Genomic DNA, 16,922 nt, shown 5'->3' with positions numbered 1-16,922 from the left:
ACCACCTTGACTCCTTCCCCATCTCTACATTTCCAAATTCTACCCACAGTCAAAGCTTGGCTCTAATACCACACTGTCCTCAGGCCCTTCTTTAGTGTTCTCCTTCCTGAAACATAATGAATCTCTCTCTTCTGGCTCCTGCACCATCTGGATTACAAGTGTCTTGTGTACAAAGTTGTATCTGGTTGATCTTTGTATTGTCACATGACAGACGACTGTCTTGCAGGGACTTTGTAAGAATGTGGCTGATGAATGGATAGTCAGGTGTTGTTTTGGGTGAGTAGTAGTGAATTTTGAAAGATGATTCCATGAAGACACCTCTCATACCACTTTTAGTTATCTTACCCATATGAATCAGAAAGATACATAGATAATTAATCACCTATATAATCTGCTTCCAATACAATCTGCCTTCATTTGGGTGTGTGTGCTTATGCCAGACTAAGTCCTACAGCAGGGCTTCATCCCTGTGAATAGTTTGATCAACTCTGTTTTCAACCAGCTCTTTGGGTACAGTTATACTTTTGATATTTCAGATCCAATTAGATTCTGCAGAGAAAACTAAGCTACTCAGAGAAAAGCTATTTCATTTCACATGGCTGGAAGGGAAACACACTGAATGAGACACATTAAAATTCCATCTTAACCATTCTGGCACGAAGAAGCAACTCCCACTGAGAGAACCACACTGTTCTCTGCCTGACCACAGTCCATGCTTGGATTTGTAGCTGTAAACGTGGTGTGGTGATACTGCAATCCTCCCATGGTGGATGAGATAGAGCAGCATAAAAGAGTCAATATCCATTTAGTAGAGAAAAACATGCATACCTTTATTGTTGATGTTTACTTTGGAAAAAATTTCCTCAAAATGACACAGGTGGACCCATTGGAACAATGAGATGTACAACTCGTTATGTCGAAGACGAACTTTACAACTTTGGTGCGGGGTGCGGCAGGGGGCAGGGAGGATTGGGGGGTGGGGGGAGGATGGGAAGGGATGAAAAAATGACTCATAAATCACCTGTTCCACATAAACAATAGTGTAGGTTGTTGAATGAAAATACGTTTTGTCTATATCCAATTGTTTAAGATCACAATATTACTTATAACTCTCACTATGACACTTGTGGAGATGCTGCTGCTTTGGGGTTACAAGGCCCAAAGTGCTACAGCAGAAGGGTACAAAGTGAAGCTTACAACCTGCAACCTCAGCCCCCTTGGGAGCCTGTGAACACGAAAGGTGTCAGGCTCCACTCCAGGTCAGCAGTGCCCAACCCTACACATGAATAACATCCTCAGGTCCCATGTCTGCACATGTATATCTTGGAAATACTGATCCAGATCTGGAATTTCTGAAATTTCTGAGAGTTGCATAATGCACAGGTACTAGACACTGGCCACTGAACAATTCTCTCATTTCTTTTCTCACCCTAATTTAATTGTAATCTTGTATTTTATCTGGCAATCCTAACCAGCCCTGCCCTTGGACTATCTGGGAGAGGGGTGGGTAGTAGATGAAAGTGAAAAAATAAAGAAGACCAGTTTATGTAGCACTTACATGAGCCTATATCCTAACTAGCCATGGACATAATCTGACCTTAGGCTTCCAGAGCCCTGGCCACAGAGCCACATTGTAGGGACAAGAGTCTCCATCACAAAGACTCCTTAGGGCAGAGTTCAGAGGATGAATGGAAAAGGCATGGTAAGTATAAGGGAGTTTAAATATCAAGGCCTTAAATCTATATTTATATTAATTATAAATCCTTAAACCACTTTCTAAACCCTGCCCTTCCCCATAAAAACAATTTAAGTTTATGACTTGACTCTTCTCATGAGTGTAGATTTGAGCACTATAGCTTTATTTACAGAGAGCTATTTACAATTGGAGGAAAAAGATAAACAGGAGCTAACAAAATCCAACTTTTCAATGTCTTAGACTACTCTGCCAGATATATAGTATAGTATAACCCCCACCCCCACACAGAGTGGAGTTCAGCAATTATCCAATAGCTATTTTCTCTGATTTAACCTGTAACTCTTTAGGAGCAAGTCATTTAGCTTTTTCCACCAAAGCACCAAGAATCCAGAAAAGAGTTAGGTGCAGTTCAAATGGCAGCAATAAGACCATTGCAAAAAGAAATGTAGGAGAGAAATGTAAAGAGTAAAAAAGGAATAGCCTGACTGATCATAAATTAGTTATGATAAATTAGATATGATAAATTTAAAAGTGTATAAAACACTTTTGATTTCCATTTAAAAATCAGCTCAAACAAGAACAGCTTTGGCTGTGGCAGAGGTAAGCTTAATTTACCTGACAAACATCTCACTGAACAAAAGTTTACATTAGTGAAGTAAAGAATCTAATTGATTATTTATCTGACTCCAAGTGAACTAAAATTTACTTACAAATGTTATAGGGTTGTTCCTTCTAGTTTTCAAGTAGAATAATTCATTTATTCTCAAATCCCACTTTCTACTTCCAGGAAGCTCAACAGGAAGTCAACAGCCCAACCAGGAGAAACAAAGTAAGACCTGTATTACACTGGAATCCTAGAGCCTCAGGAGCAGCTGCCACTGATAAGGAACTGGATCTATTCAGACCCTGAGTCATGTTAGCTCTGCACAAAGGGTAGGGAAAGATGCTCATAGTCCATTTTTATCTGTGTAAACACATCATCAGTCCACCATCTCCTCAAACACAGGAAATGAGTGATACCATCATAGAGAAGTACTACTAGAGCCCAACCACCTACAAAAGGACTTTCCTTTTACTTCTTTTTTTCTTCTTTTCCTTTCTATTTATTTTTCCTCTTTCTCTTCTCTTCCAATTTCTCTCTCTCTTTTCTCTCATATGTGTTAAAATTTGTGGAATCTAAAACTTACCATTTTAACTATTTTGGGGGCTGGTACTCTGGATTGAATCCAGGATCTCAGCCATGTCAGCAGGTACTTATCACTAAGCTACACAGCCAGCCCTAAATGGCTTAGCAATTCTGACATCTAATCCATATTTCATAATGAATTCTTTTCTTTTTAATGTTATTTTCATTAATAATTTTGAAAAAAGAACTAACATATTTTTCATTTGCTAATATCAATTTCAATTCCATTAAAAAAAGAATGTCAGGAGTATATCCCCCAAGAGTCCTTTTAATAATATTAATTGGAGCATTATTTTCATATAATAAGCAAAGAACTGGATATATTCAAGTGCTAAGGCTCACAACTGAATGTATTAACTCTCTAAAACGTTTTTGGTGAAAGAATGTCAAAGTGCTAAGTGAGCAGAGCTCTACTGCTCTGCTTATAAGTACATTAACTAGAATCAAAGCTGAGAGATATAAGAATAATTGAAAGATCTGTACATTGTTCCTGTAACCAAGTTCCCTTACACTGAATCCTTTGTAAATGGAAAGAACTCACTGTTTCCTCCTCCTTTTCTAGTCAATTAAGGGTCTGGTTTTGAAACTGAAGATAAGAAGTATACCCAGGGGCCTCTTAGACTTTTCTTTCAACAGTCTTAAAAGCCCCAAAGAAATTTCTAAGAATAAGATGAGAATGCCAGCTTGCAAGTATGTGTGTCAGGAATACTCACTAAAGTGATTTATGAGACTAATTCTTCAGGATGAGTGTAACTGAGCAGCTTCCCACTCTCTGAAGCATTCTGGGGGATGCTCAGGTCCTGCCAAGGCTCTTACTGATACGTGAGAGTTCCTATGACAGGGTGTGATTACATATTGGTATCTGAAAATCAAGTTACAGGTCTGAATTATTTCTATTTGATGTGATCTGGTTATTGGATGATTAACAATTCAGAATGCCTTATGTAAGCCACAGTCCACAGGAACAAATTCTCTCAGTTGACGACACATCTGAAAGTGACTTGTGGAGAGTCCAGGCTTAGTAAGGTTTTATAAAGCAAGTACCGCAGTGCAATCGGAATCCTCATCCGGGAAGAGCCTGGGATCTAGAGATACAGGGATTCAGGATGCAAGAGTGAAGAAAACAGCCTTTGGGTTTGGAGTCTGGCTACGGTGGTCACACCCAGTGACTCTCAGGATGGTAGAAGGCCATTCAGCATGAGGCTCTCCTAGTACCAGAATGACGCCTCTTAGCAAGCTTCTGCTCCCTTCTTGTCCTGTGGAAATGATTCCTTTTGCATGGAGGAGTCTTCAAACTATGTGGCTCAACTCCATTGATATGTGATTCCTCTCCGCTGGGGGCACTATGGTATCCTTACACTTGGTAGGGACTTGGACCAAATCCTCAATCCTTTTTCCTTTATTACTTTTCAAATAAGGTCCCTCTGGCATGGACCACAATCCTACTATTTATTCTTTCCATATAGCTGGGATGAGGGTTGTGTGCTACCATACCTGACCCCTCTCCTCTTAGGAAAATGCAAAAGATTAGGAGAAATAAGGCATAGGAGCAAAATAAATTGTTTTGTCTTCCTTTGCAATTTGGCAATAATGAATCCAAATAAGATTTTGCTAGTGTTGGTGGATAGGATGAGTCAGTAACATTTTAATTCTCATTAGGATCAATGTGACATCCAAGAGGCTCTTAAAGAGAGCCAGAGGACATTTTCACAACAGAGACCAAAGCTCCATCAGATGGCAAATGATTTTTTTTAATGGAATAAAGGGCTGGGAAGATGACTCAATGGTCGAATGCTTGCCTTGCATATGCATGAGGCCCCGGGTTCAATTCCTCAGTACCACATAAGCAAAAAAAGCTGGAAGTGGCGCTGTGGCTCAAGTGATAGAGCACTAGCCTTGAGGTGAATTGCTGAGGGACAGCGCCAGCACCCAGAATTCAGGCCCCATGACCGACAAAAAAAAAAAAAAAAAAAAAAAAAAGAATAAAGTTGAAAGGAAAAACCAAAATCCCTGTATAACTACTCTTTGTGGCCAGCTTGAACATGCTGGCTTTTCTAGCAACACAGGGCGGGGACTTTATCCTCTAACAGCCCTGATTCTGGGCACTGTGTGCTGAGCACTACAGTCTGCATGCAGTCTAGTGGACAGGACACTCAACTCATAGATGGAGGCAGGGGGATCGCAGAAATTTGGAGCTGGTTATTTCCAGAAAACCAGACACAGCTCTCTCTGGAGAAAGCAGCTAGGAACCCCAATAGGATATTTCTTCTTTCATTAATACCTAAAGGAATAGAGGAATATGTAGAAGGATGCAAAGAGACGTTGAGGTGTGAAGGTTCAGGTTGACTCCCAAGGAAACTCTTCCCTGTCAGTGGCAAATAGGAGGGGAGAGGGAACTCTAGTATCCAAGAGAAAAACTATAGAAAGAAAAGTCTTCCCAGAGAGATCTTTCTATTTTCTTCACTATCATGTCCCTAGAGCCTAAATATGCTGGTCGCACATTACATGCTGAAAGCGTTTTGGTGGGTAACTACTGTAGCTATTGATGGAAGCTACAGGAATACCCATCTGCTCCATGCAGTTGATAGGAAAGTGTTCAGTAGAATGCAAACCACTGGTCCACTATCCAACAATCCAGCCTAAATTTACAAAAAACATCTGTATTTATTGCAGAATTAGGAATATTTTTTAAGAAAAATTTCAAAAGCTACTAAAAATCTTAAAAAGCTGCCAAATGAAATTCCAATTATGGGTACAAATATAGACTTTATAATGCTTTGCTGTTCTTGGTCTACCACTGTTTTTGCCCAATGTATCCATCAGCTCTGGCTAATATAGTTGATATTGTAAAAGAAAACCAGGACTTACAGCAGACAGAAGAAACTCAAATGACTTTGCAAGTTGTGGTCCAAAATGCAGGCGACATTCTGGTCCTGCTTCTGGGCTAGATCCAACACTTAAATTGCTGAGAAATCAGGGATATCAGCACACCAAAAACAGATCTGTCTTTCAGAAACAGATTTTCAGTAGACAACCAAGACTAATGGAAGACAGGCACTGGTGATTCAAATATGTAATCCTAGATACTCAGGAGGCAGAGGTCTGGAGAGTTGAGGTTCAAAACCAGCCTGGGTAGAAAAGTTTATGAGACCCCCTTTCCTCCAAAACGACAACAACAATGACTGAGAAAAGTAGATCCAGAGGTGTGGATCAAATGATAGAACACCAGCTGAGAAACAAACTAAGCCAGATCAAGGTTCTGATTTCAAACCTCTGTACTGGCAAAAAAAAAAAAAATTAAAAAAAGCAAAAGACTGATGAACAATAAACCCATGTTGGCTATGGCACCTTTGGCAATTTTCTTCCCTTCTCTCTCTCTCCATCCCTCCGTGAAATCTGGTAGGGAAAATCCTTAGAAGAGAGCACTCAATGCTGAGCTGTACTGAGAAGTGGTCTACACTTTTACATTCCTCCAAGTCTAATGAGTTCCCATTCAAAATGGTACATTCCTGCTCTATACATGTTCTCCCTCCAGTAAAGTCTCCCCAAGACCACCATTCATGTATTTGGCACATATTTTTTGAGATATTATGTGCCAGGCACTGATAGGAGCAGAGAAGATACTGTAGTGAACAAGACAGACAAACCAAGACTTTTTTGCACGGGGCATGTATGCCCTCTCTTTAATTTTTTTCAGAATCTGGGTGCTGTTTCTTAGCTTTTTCACTCAAGGCTGGTGGTCTACTACTTGAGCTATAGCCCAATATCTGGTTTTTTGGTAATGAATTACAGATCAAAATCTCATGAACTTCCCTGCTCAGGCTGGTTTTGAACTGTGATCCTCAGATCTCAGCCTCCTGAGTAGCGAGGATTATAGGCATGAGCCACCAGTGCCTGGCTGCTACTCTGTCTCTTTAAGATGATTTTGCACTGTGGGCTGAATTTATAGGTTAATTCTCTGAGGTAATCAAATTCTTCATTTGTGATTGTTACCTCTAAGAACATCCTATAAATACCAAAAGCAAGTTCTACATTCCATTAAGGTTTTTGAAAGGGGAGAACAATGTTTAAGCTCAGTATGCAATTACATTGTTGAAATTCACAAACAAACCCAGAATTTCTAGGTTATAGCTTGAGATACCAAAGTGATGTCATTTCATTAGGAATTGAGAATATTCTTTCAAAGGACAGCTTAATCAAGAGGACTTGAAAAGACAATGTTAGGGAACTGAACTGAACATGGAATTAAGAGCTACAATGGGTGTGGTATAGCTGGGTTCAGCCAGTAGCTAGCATCGACCAGGCAAGTGATGAAAACTCTCCAGGTCTCCTAATGGTTTCTAAGATGACATGTCTGTCTATATCACTGAAGTACCACAAGCTGGGCAGCATCACGACTCCTCTGGCAAGATAAACTCTGAACCTGAATCATCTCAGTCTTCCTTATAGTGCCCCCTAACATGTCTATGAATTCTGCATTCAAACCATTGTGGCAGGTGAACCCACCCATGTTCCAGGTAAGAGGCCTAAAATGTTGTTAGGTCATAGATCTTTCAGTCACACAAATTGTATTCTGTCAGAGATGAATTTGAGCCTGTTCTGATGAAAAGGGAAAGAGATCAGAGCAGGGTCCCCTAACAAGCCCCTCACCAGGTCCTCCACTGGAGGAGAGGAAGGTGAGCATCCAGAGAGCTTTATCTGCTGTCATAGGCCAGAACCAGGGTAGGGCTGAGCCTGAAATGTTCACATGTCCTTCTTGCTCAGAACCCACTGTAACCCCCTCACCAGCCAGAGAGCAGGAGCCAGGTCAGTTGTGTTCCCACAGAGTGCGCCCACCAGCATCTACTCCTAAACAGTGGAGGGAAGATGCCTGATTTATGAGAGAACCCTGCCCTGCTACCATGGGCTGAGAATCCAGACCTGTTTCTATATCCCTCAGTACATAGATTTTTTTTTGTCAATTGTGGGGCTTGAATTCAGGGCCTGGGCACTGTCCCTGAGCTTTTCTGCTCAAGGCTAGAGCTCTACCACTTTGAACCACAGATTTCTGGTGGTTAACTGGAGATACAAGTCTCACAGGCTTTCCCACCTGAGTTGGCTTCGAACCACAATCCTCAGATCTCAGCCTCCTGAGTGGCTAGGATTACAGGTATAAGCCACTAGCACATGGCTCATAGATCTTTTCCCTCCTCCTCTTCCTCCTCCTCCTCCTCCTCCTCCTCCTCCTCCTCCTCCTCCTCCTCCTCCTCCTCTTCCTCCTCCTCCTCCTCCTCTTCTTCTTCTTCTTCTTCTTTTTTGTGCCCGTACTACTGGGGCTTGAACTTAGCACCTGGGCACTGCCCTTTAGCTGACCAAATCTTGATGGCAATTTCTGGAATCGTTTCCACATCTGGTCCTCCCTACTGTCTCAGCCAGGATCTTATCCCTAATGAACTTGCCCTGCTTGAAGTTCTTGTTTTAGCTACAGATAACTTGCTTCCTTATTCTGGTAATGGACACACATATGTGATTTCTCTACTCTAAACTATAACTTCCTAGGACAAAGAAATCTTGCCTCTTCTCATTGTTTTATTAGGTCTTATGCTAATACTGTGCTGTACACACTGTAAATGCTTAATAAATAGACTTTGGCAATAAAGAATGGATTATCTTAAAGTGACAGCAGTTATTTCCCCCAAAGAGCAGATCATTAGATAATTAAATATTTACTCTCACTTCTTCCAGCCCAATTAACAATGTTATCTAACCATCCAGGCCATCAACTCAGACACCTGCACACATTATATGTCCTAGCTACCTTGACGTCAATCTCCTGGCAAACACAAAAAGAAGATCAATCTCCTCAATAATTAAAACATAAATTGGGTCATATTTTTATTCCTGGTTTTCCTTGAGGAAAATGACTCAATTCTCAGTAGCAAATGACAAACAATTTTGAAAACCTATTTCCACAAAATGCCACCAAACACGGGTCATGCATCTTTCCTTTTTGCTTTTTGATCCCATTGCTGTGACTTGGTGTGGTAATTATATTACAAAGCTATTAACTGATGAAATGAAAATGGCAAAACAACTTAAATGCTTGTCTAAAGATACTCTGTTAGAATGCAATTATGAACAAAATTACAATGGCAAAAATAATTGAAATGCAAGTCTGAAAGCATGGATATGAAACCATTAAAATGCTTCTGTTGGGAGACTCAAACCATCAAATGAAGCCACACATTCCTGGGGACACATTTTCAATTCACTAAAGCAGGCGACATTTATGGACAGATGAAAAAGTCTGGGTTTCTATTGCCCTGCTGTGTTATCTATACTTCCGAATGCCACCTGTGGGTGTCATGTCATCAGGGTGCTGAGCTTGGCAGGTAGACTGATAAGAGAACCCAGTGTGCTATGTTTCCGTTCCGCATCCAGGAGATAAAGGCATGAGGGCCAGTGTTTCCATAATGTTTTAATGTAGAGCTGGCATCAATTTAAGCCTGCAATGATTAAATATCTATGTGGATGAATTTCTAAGATCTATCTTCAGGAAACATTGAGCTGATATATTCCTTTAGCAAAATATTGAAAAAAATGTTGATATCCAGCCTAACCCTGATATACTCGCTCACTAAAGGGAAAAGCAAATAAACAGAAACCAAATACAGGGATAGGAACAAAACGGATCTGCTAGGCTGATCAAATTGATGAGTGACCACAGTTTCTCTTCAAAAGTATGCTGAGGTCTATATTTTGATGTCTGAGCACACAAATGGGTCAACAAAAATGCAAATTATGCCCCTCCCCACCTGACTCCCACTGGACTCCTCAGTCTGCTTTTATAGATCCATGTTTGTTTTTTTCCCCCAGTTAAACATAAAGAAACAAATACTAGAGGAGAATCATACTAAAGAAAGAAGTTATTAAAGGAAAAAAAAAGACAAATCTCTTCTGGACCATCTGTTTTATGTTGTTAAAGAGAAAAGTTAGGAAATGACAAGCCTAGTTGTACATAAAATTTCTTAGTGTCATTATTTTTTATACACATAGACGTATTCATGGAGGGAAATTTGTAAAAGGGTTTGAAATCTCTCCTGATTTTTTTTGAGGTGGGGTCTTAATGGGGATATTCCTCTATGTACATGTTTCTTTGCCTTCTCTCTCTTTGCGTAAATTTGGGATGCTAATGACACTTTTATGAATGAGAATCTTGGATACATGGAAATTTTAATTTAAAAATATAATCTACTGTCTAGATATTTTACAGGGAGGGCATAGTATTTTTAAATGAATATAATTTAGATATTAATAAATCTGAAATTGATTTTATATCCTATGATAAGATGGACTTTTTCCAGCTTCAACACAAAGGTACGTATTTTGAGGAAAGTATTTTTAGGTCACCCTGAGAATATTTTAAGGATAAGGCTAAGTGAAAAAAGTAAGCAGACATTTACATAGATTGTAGGGAAAAAATACTAGCAGAGAAACATTTAAATTGCAGCATTATATAAAAAATTAAGTGACATTTGTTAGAATCAAAGAGAATTAATCTCTGCATTTAGAAATTGTCAAGTAACTTTTAGGAGCAGACAGCTTGGAAGTTAATAAAGAAGAAACCAATGCAAGTCTAGTCATGTTGAATACCAGTGTGCCACGTGATCATATTTTGGACAGGCCACATATACAGTGGCGGTCCCGTGAGATCATATTGCCTAGTGATTCCCTAGTCATCTTTGTTTAGAACCATTCCATGATGCCAGCCTACAGCAATCATGTACTGATGTAATCCCCAGAATGTATCTCAATCATTAAGTCATATGACTTACTAATAATATAACTTAAAATAGATTGCTCCAAATTACTTTTTGTTGTTGTTGTTGTTGTTGGTCATGGGGCTTGAACTCTGCGCCTGGGTGCTGTCCCTGAGCTCTTCAGTTCAAGGCAAGCACTCTACAGCTTAAGCCACAGCACCATTTCTGGTTTTCTAGTGGTTAACTAGAGATCAGAGTCTCATGGACTTTTCTGCCCCGGCTGGCTTTGAATGGTGATCCTCAGATCTCAGCCTCCTCAGTAGCTAGGATTACAGGTGTGAGCCACCAGTGCCCGGCTTCCAAATTACTTTAAAGTGCATAAAAATCAGCTGTATTGATATGTAAGAGATAAAAATGACAGAATATAGATATAGTTTATATATAGGTGTCAATTGTACAATTATTTACTTTTAAGATTTTTTTCCTAATAAAAAATGAAATTGAAGCCGAGCGCAGGTGGCTCTCACCTGTCATCCTAGCTACTCAGGAGGCTGAGATCTGAAGATAGCGGTTCAAAGCCAGCCCAGGGAAGGAAAAGCGGTGAAACTCTTACCTCCAATTGACCACCAGAAAACTGGAAGTGGCGCTGTGGCTCTAGTGATAGAGCACTCGCCTTGAGCCCAAGAGCTTGGGGACAGTGCCCAGGCCCAGGCATCAAGCCCCATGACCGACAACAACAAAAAATTAAGTTGGAAGAAAAAGCAATGTTATTGTCCATGACACCATTGCTCAACAACTCGACCGTCTAGAAACTTTTTTCAGTTATACAACTCACCCAGCCATCCAGATCCTGAATTGGGTATGCACAGGTCTGTCTCAGCGCTGGGTAACACGAAGCCAACGACAAACACCTCCACGCCATCTGCCATGAGAGCCATACCGAGGACAAAGAAGAGGGCCCACTGGAAACGGCCGTGGCCACACTCTTGGATGATCAGCTCATACTGCTGGGCCAGCTCCTCCTCGTCAGCTCTTCTCTCTGACTCGAGCTCTCGGCGGTCCTTGTACTCATCCCGCTTGGGCTGCACTACCGAAACGATGCTGTCTTTCCCTTGGTTCGTGCTGGGGATTCCCTGGTACTCCCCTTCGTAGATCTCATCCTCTTCATCATGGCCCTCAGTAGCTTCGCTGGAGCCTTCATCGTCGTTGGCCTCCCCATCATAGGTTTCTCCAGGGGGGTAATAGTCATCGTCCTCATCTTCATCCTGGAAGCGACTATAGGATCTCTGGGTGTACTCGTCCTGGGCTCGATCCACTGCTTGGTTCACCTTCTTCACTGTTTGCTTCTTCACCTCTCTGGCAATGTCCTTGGCACCCTTCACCAGTGAAGTCCTATCCTTGTAAGAGTCTTCCATCTTATCTCCACTGTGGCCAATCAGAAGACCAGAACTGTTTGCAGCGATGTTCAGCGGCTCAGCCCCAATAGCGTCATCAACTCAGGGTTCAGAATAGAACTGCAAGAGAAGAGCCAGAGGAGAGGTGTATTATTATCCCCATGTCTCTTCTACCATCATGTCTTGGTCTCTTTTTCCTGCCTCACACACAGACTCAGGATCTGCCTCCCCTGCACCCTGTGCAGCCTAGGCAGGTTCTCTGTGCAAGTGTGATCGGCTCCTGAAGTAGCTAGGGTTTTCATTGTTGTTATTGTTGTTCTCATTATTATTGCTCTGTGTTGAGGACTTCTGTACATAAGCAATGTTATATGGAATTCCCTGAGAATGAAACAAAGCATTTTATACCTTCATAAGTGCACCCAACACACTTACTTCCAAAATGCTATTATACTCTGATAGAAAAAACTAATCTTTATCACAACACATGCATACTGATGCACACACACACACACACACACACACACACACACACACACACACACACACACACACACACACTACAGAAGCAAATCCTCAATATTAGAATTAACTCTATAGGACCTTGAAAAAAAAGCAAGCAAGCAGATCATTATCCAATGCCATTAAACCATACCTCTATTTGACAAATTATGGTGTCCTCCTGACTTTATGGATTTGCTTCTTACAAATGGTAACAGAGACAAAGGCACCCCAAACTGAAAATGATTATTTTCCCCTTGTATAGCAGTTGTACTGATAGGAGACTGATAGAGTGCATCAGATGATTTTGCACTTGATAGTCATTGAATTAGAACATATGGCTTGTTCATGGATGTCTGTCCCTTCAGAGACCATCCCCAGGCCAGGGGGGACAGGTTAATCCAATGGGATGTACTTTATCAACCCTGTCTTGTAAGACCACCAGGGCTTAATCTACACACACACACACACACACACACACACACACACACACACACACACACACACACACACACACACTTTCCTATTTTATCCTACTGCCATGCCGCTAAGCTACTGTCTTACACACTAAAGTCTGCAGCCTTCCACGACCATTGTGTGGTTTTCTCTCCCATTCAGAGACCCCCATGTCTTGGCTCCTTAAATTCAAGCTGACCTTATATATAATAACTTATATCTCACTTGTATACCAAGTTGTGTCTTCCTGTGGCTCAAATGAGCTAATATCTATCCTTATACCTAGATAACATAAAAGTAAAAACATCATTCTCACTCATCATTAATTTTCCAAGTTCCTAAGTTTGGGAACTTGGAAAATATTGACATATCTAATGGTCACTTCTTTTCTTTGCATACCCAGTATAAAATACAAATGTGTATTTAATGATCGTCTGAATATATCACAAGAAAACTGGAAGTCAACACAGAAAGATGACCCAAGAATTTTTGATAATGAGAATTCATCATGTAATCTGCAGTCAAACTAAAGCCATGGAAGGTTCCTTGTGTTTTATTCTAAGATTATTTTAGGGAAGAGGAGTACATTAGTTGATTTTTCATTGCTATGACAAAATACCTGAAGGTGGGCACTAAATAGAGTTTATATAGCTCACAGTTTTGGCTGTTGGAAGCCCAAGTTCAGATAATCCCTCTGCTCAACTTCTGGTGAGGACCCCATGGCTGCATCATATTTTGGCAAAGAGGAAGGGAAAGGGCTGCATGCGGAAGAGATTATGTAGGAAGACAAGAAGCAAGGGACTAGAGAAGTCTTGTTCTTTATATAATAACCCTTTCTCACAGGAAGAAAATCACTCCATGAGAGCAACATGACCTAATAACTTCCACTAGGCTCACCTCTTCCAGATTCTCCACACATGCTGGAGACCAAGCTTCCTGCACACAAACCCTTGGGAGGAAACGATGACTAAACTGTAGCAGAAAGTCACAAGAGCTAGACAGCTATAGTCTGGAGATCAAAGCATGGGTTTCCTTTAGAGTCCTACTTGTCAAACCTGGGCAATCGTTGCCTATTCATTTTCTACATCTTATTAGCTCTGCTCTTTCACACTTGTTATCATGTTGATTCTGAAGGTAATCATCTTGTAATGAACTGACAACTTCAAAGTCAGGGCACCTTGTACTTAGTGTGGTTAATGACAGGTTTTAGGAAGGAAGAGAACAGTTGGAGGAAAAGATCCTATGTACAAACAGCAAAATTAAAGAGAAACACCCAGCTGTACCTTGTATGTGGAACAAATGCCTGTAACCACCTACCTATTCTCACCTCTCATCTACCTAGGCTCTCCTCAGAGCTATGATGAAATAACACTAGTTTCTGTTTCTTTTGCTCACCTATCATTGGAAGTAGTGGACAAAGAAGTGGGCCCTCTTGATCTATTAGACTGTTTATCTTGGGTGTGTAAAAGTCAGCTGTGGGGCCAACCAAACATTGTTTTTTGAGCAATTATTTAAACTATTCCCACTTTTCATTCTCACTGGAACAATGCATGTTCCAAACCCTACATGAAAACACCACGCCATCCTTTGAGTAAACAGGTGTCCCAGACACATTAAAATGACCTACATTATAAGACATAAACAGTGATCCTGTTTGTGAGTTCTAGCTTTTGCCTCTTACTAGCTTGGTGACATTAATGCAAAGTAAGAAATAGCAGCATTGCAGTAACAAATGACATCAAAGGGAAAATTCAGTATATAGTACCTACCCTAAGAAAGCCAATTTATTTGGAATTAAAGAAGAGTGTCATTTATCCATAGAATTATTGCCCAGCAGTGATAATGCTGAGGAGTTCCTTTGGGGAAAGGACCAACTGTTGGTTAGTCATTAGGTAGTGTGGTAGTACCCTCCCCCAGTCTAGTAGCTTGGCTGGGAGTCTGGGAGTTACAATGCTAAGGAAAGGCAGATCAGATCGCAGGGGGTTCAATGCTGAGCTCCACGCCCTGAAGTTCAGCTTACAAAGGAAAGGTCCAAAAAGAATGTCAGTCTGTCTGCCTGCCCTGCCTGGGGGGAACCAGGGCAATGTAATGAACCTATTTGCAGCATTTTGATGCAATTTAAAAGCACAGCCAGCTGTAAGTCTGCTTCATTCCTAGTAAATTGAATACAGAGAGACACTTTTTCCTGGACCTCAGTTCACTTGCAGAATGTCAACAAGAGGAGGAAACAGGGCCCCTTGGCCTCCCACTTTTCTCCCCTTTACTGTCTGGAAATGATATATTTTCTCCTCCTGCTTTGTCCAAGTTTTACTTAGTAAACATTTCATTTTTCAGGGTTCCTGGAGATAGCCACAAAAGCAGCTGCCTTTGTTTACTTCAGCAGCTCCTGAGCCTGGTGGCAAATCCTAGGGGGCACTGTCCCCTGGGGTGCTCTACTCATTGTTTCCTTTGCTTGTGGCTTCTAGAAAGAAAGCACCAGAGCCTCCCTGGAATGATTCCCCCCCACTCTTCCAGCCAGCACTCTGTGGCTCAGGGACCAAGCAGCTGTGTGGTATAAGACTCCCCCTGTCTGAAAAGTGAGAGAACTGGGGCATTGGGGGTACTTAGGGTTCCAAGCCCTGCCTAGGGATCTGTTGGTGTACAGTATCTCTATGTGCTGAAAAGACATCTAGGCAGACTTTCACTGTGCCAGGGACTGTGTGTGTGTGTGTGTGTGTGTGTGTGTGTGAAAGAGAGAGAGAGAGTGCACGCACGAGAGAGAGAGAGACAGAGACAGAGACAGAGAGAGAGAAGAGAGAGAAAGAGAGAGAGGGAGGAAGGGAGAGAGGGAGAGAAACTTTGAGGAAGAAAGCACAAGTCTATGTACAAGTAAAAGCAGCATAAGAAGTCATGGTGCCCTCCCCTCGGTTTTGTTTTTTCTTTTCAAATAAAATTTCTTTTTATCACTTAAAAGTACTTCTTGGAGGCATTCCTTTCTTCATTGCTTGGTTGAAAAAGAAATGCATAAATGGTAGAATTTCAAGCTCAGCAGTTGAGTATAAGTTAGCTGTGGGGACAGGAGGGACTCCTTGGTTTAAAGCCTGCCCTGTGCACTATGGAATATTACACAGCACATATGAACTCAGATGACCCCCCCCAGTGATAGTGACATCAGAGAATCCAGGGGTCACCCATGCACCACAGCAGTGTCCAAGTTCTTTAAGAGCAGGGACATGTTTTGGCTCATCCCATTCTTAGTGTCCAAGGTCACCTTGGGTGAACATTGCACACTCCACCTGACACAGTATAGCTATTTTACATCCGTCCCCAGCAGGGAATAGGCTATTCCAGCCAGAAGTGAGAGGCATGGCCCTTCACTCCAAGGATGTCCCACTTAGTCTCATCATTCAACAAACAGATAATTGGCCTACAATGTGAAAAGACCTATATGCTGATATTTTTTTTGGATGCTGGCATTTGTGATAGAGAAGAAGCTGGCCAAGCAAAAGAGAAAGTAAGGACTTCCTTATTAAAGGACACAGCAAGAATGCAGCATAGATTGAAATATAAAAACCAAAAAAGACATCACAAACATCGACTGAGAGCCTTTGTACACATGACTGTTAGACACAGAAGTACCAGAAGTAACATAGATTCCCCATGCTTTCTCTCACTATCCTGGTCCTAGGGCTGATAGCATAACTCCCTGTGGACCATATCCTCAAGAGGAAGGAGTTCACTTTCTCTCATTAACTTGTAGGTATCTTTACTTGCTCACATTGTTACATTGTTAGCACCACAGCACAAAATATACAAGCTCTTTCAAGAGTGAAAGAAACCTTGGCATTTAATTACATACAATGATGTCTTCCAAAATTCCTTTCCAAGAAATGTTTTCTAAATGCTTATCAAAAATAAATAAATAGTGAACTTTATGGTCAAATACCTTGGAATCACTCATCCTTTTCTCTCCA

General features: G+C 41.2%; 1 protein-coding gene across 1 annotated transcript in view; it reads right to left on the bottom strand.

Annotated features, from left to right (window-relative positions):
- Window positions 1-16,922, bottom strand: part of LOC138833018 (synaptic vesicle glycoprotein 2C) — a 144,412-nt gene that overhangs the window by 101,198 nt on the left and 26,292 nt on the right. The window contains exon 2 of the mRNA XM_070031375.1: window positions 11,457-12,135. Coding sequence (XP_069887476.1) covers window positions 11,457-12,036 — 580 coding nt within the window. The 5' untranslated portion in view covers window positions 12,037-12,135. The remainder of the gene's footprint in view (window positions 1-11,456; window positions 12,136-16,922) is intronic.

The sequence above is a fragment of the Dipodomys merriami genome, unplaced genomic scaffold, assembly GCF_024711535.1.
Source record: "Dipodomys merriami isolate MVZ:Mamm:240054 unplaced genomic scaffold, mDipMer1.0.p SCAF_20, whole genome shotgun sequence".
NCBI lineage: Eukaryota > Metazoa > Chordata > Mammalia > Rodentia > Heteromyidae > Dipodomys > Dipodomys merriami.
Note: the sequence above shows the minus strand (reverse complement) of the source record. Positions and strands in the feature narration are given on the sequence as shown.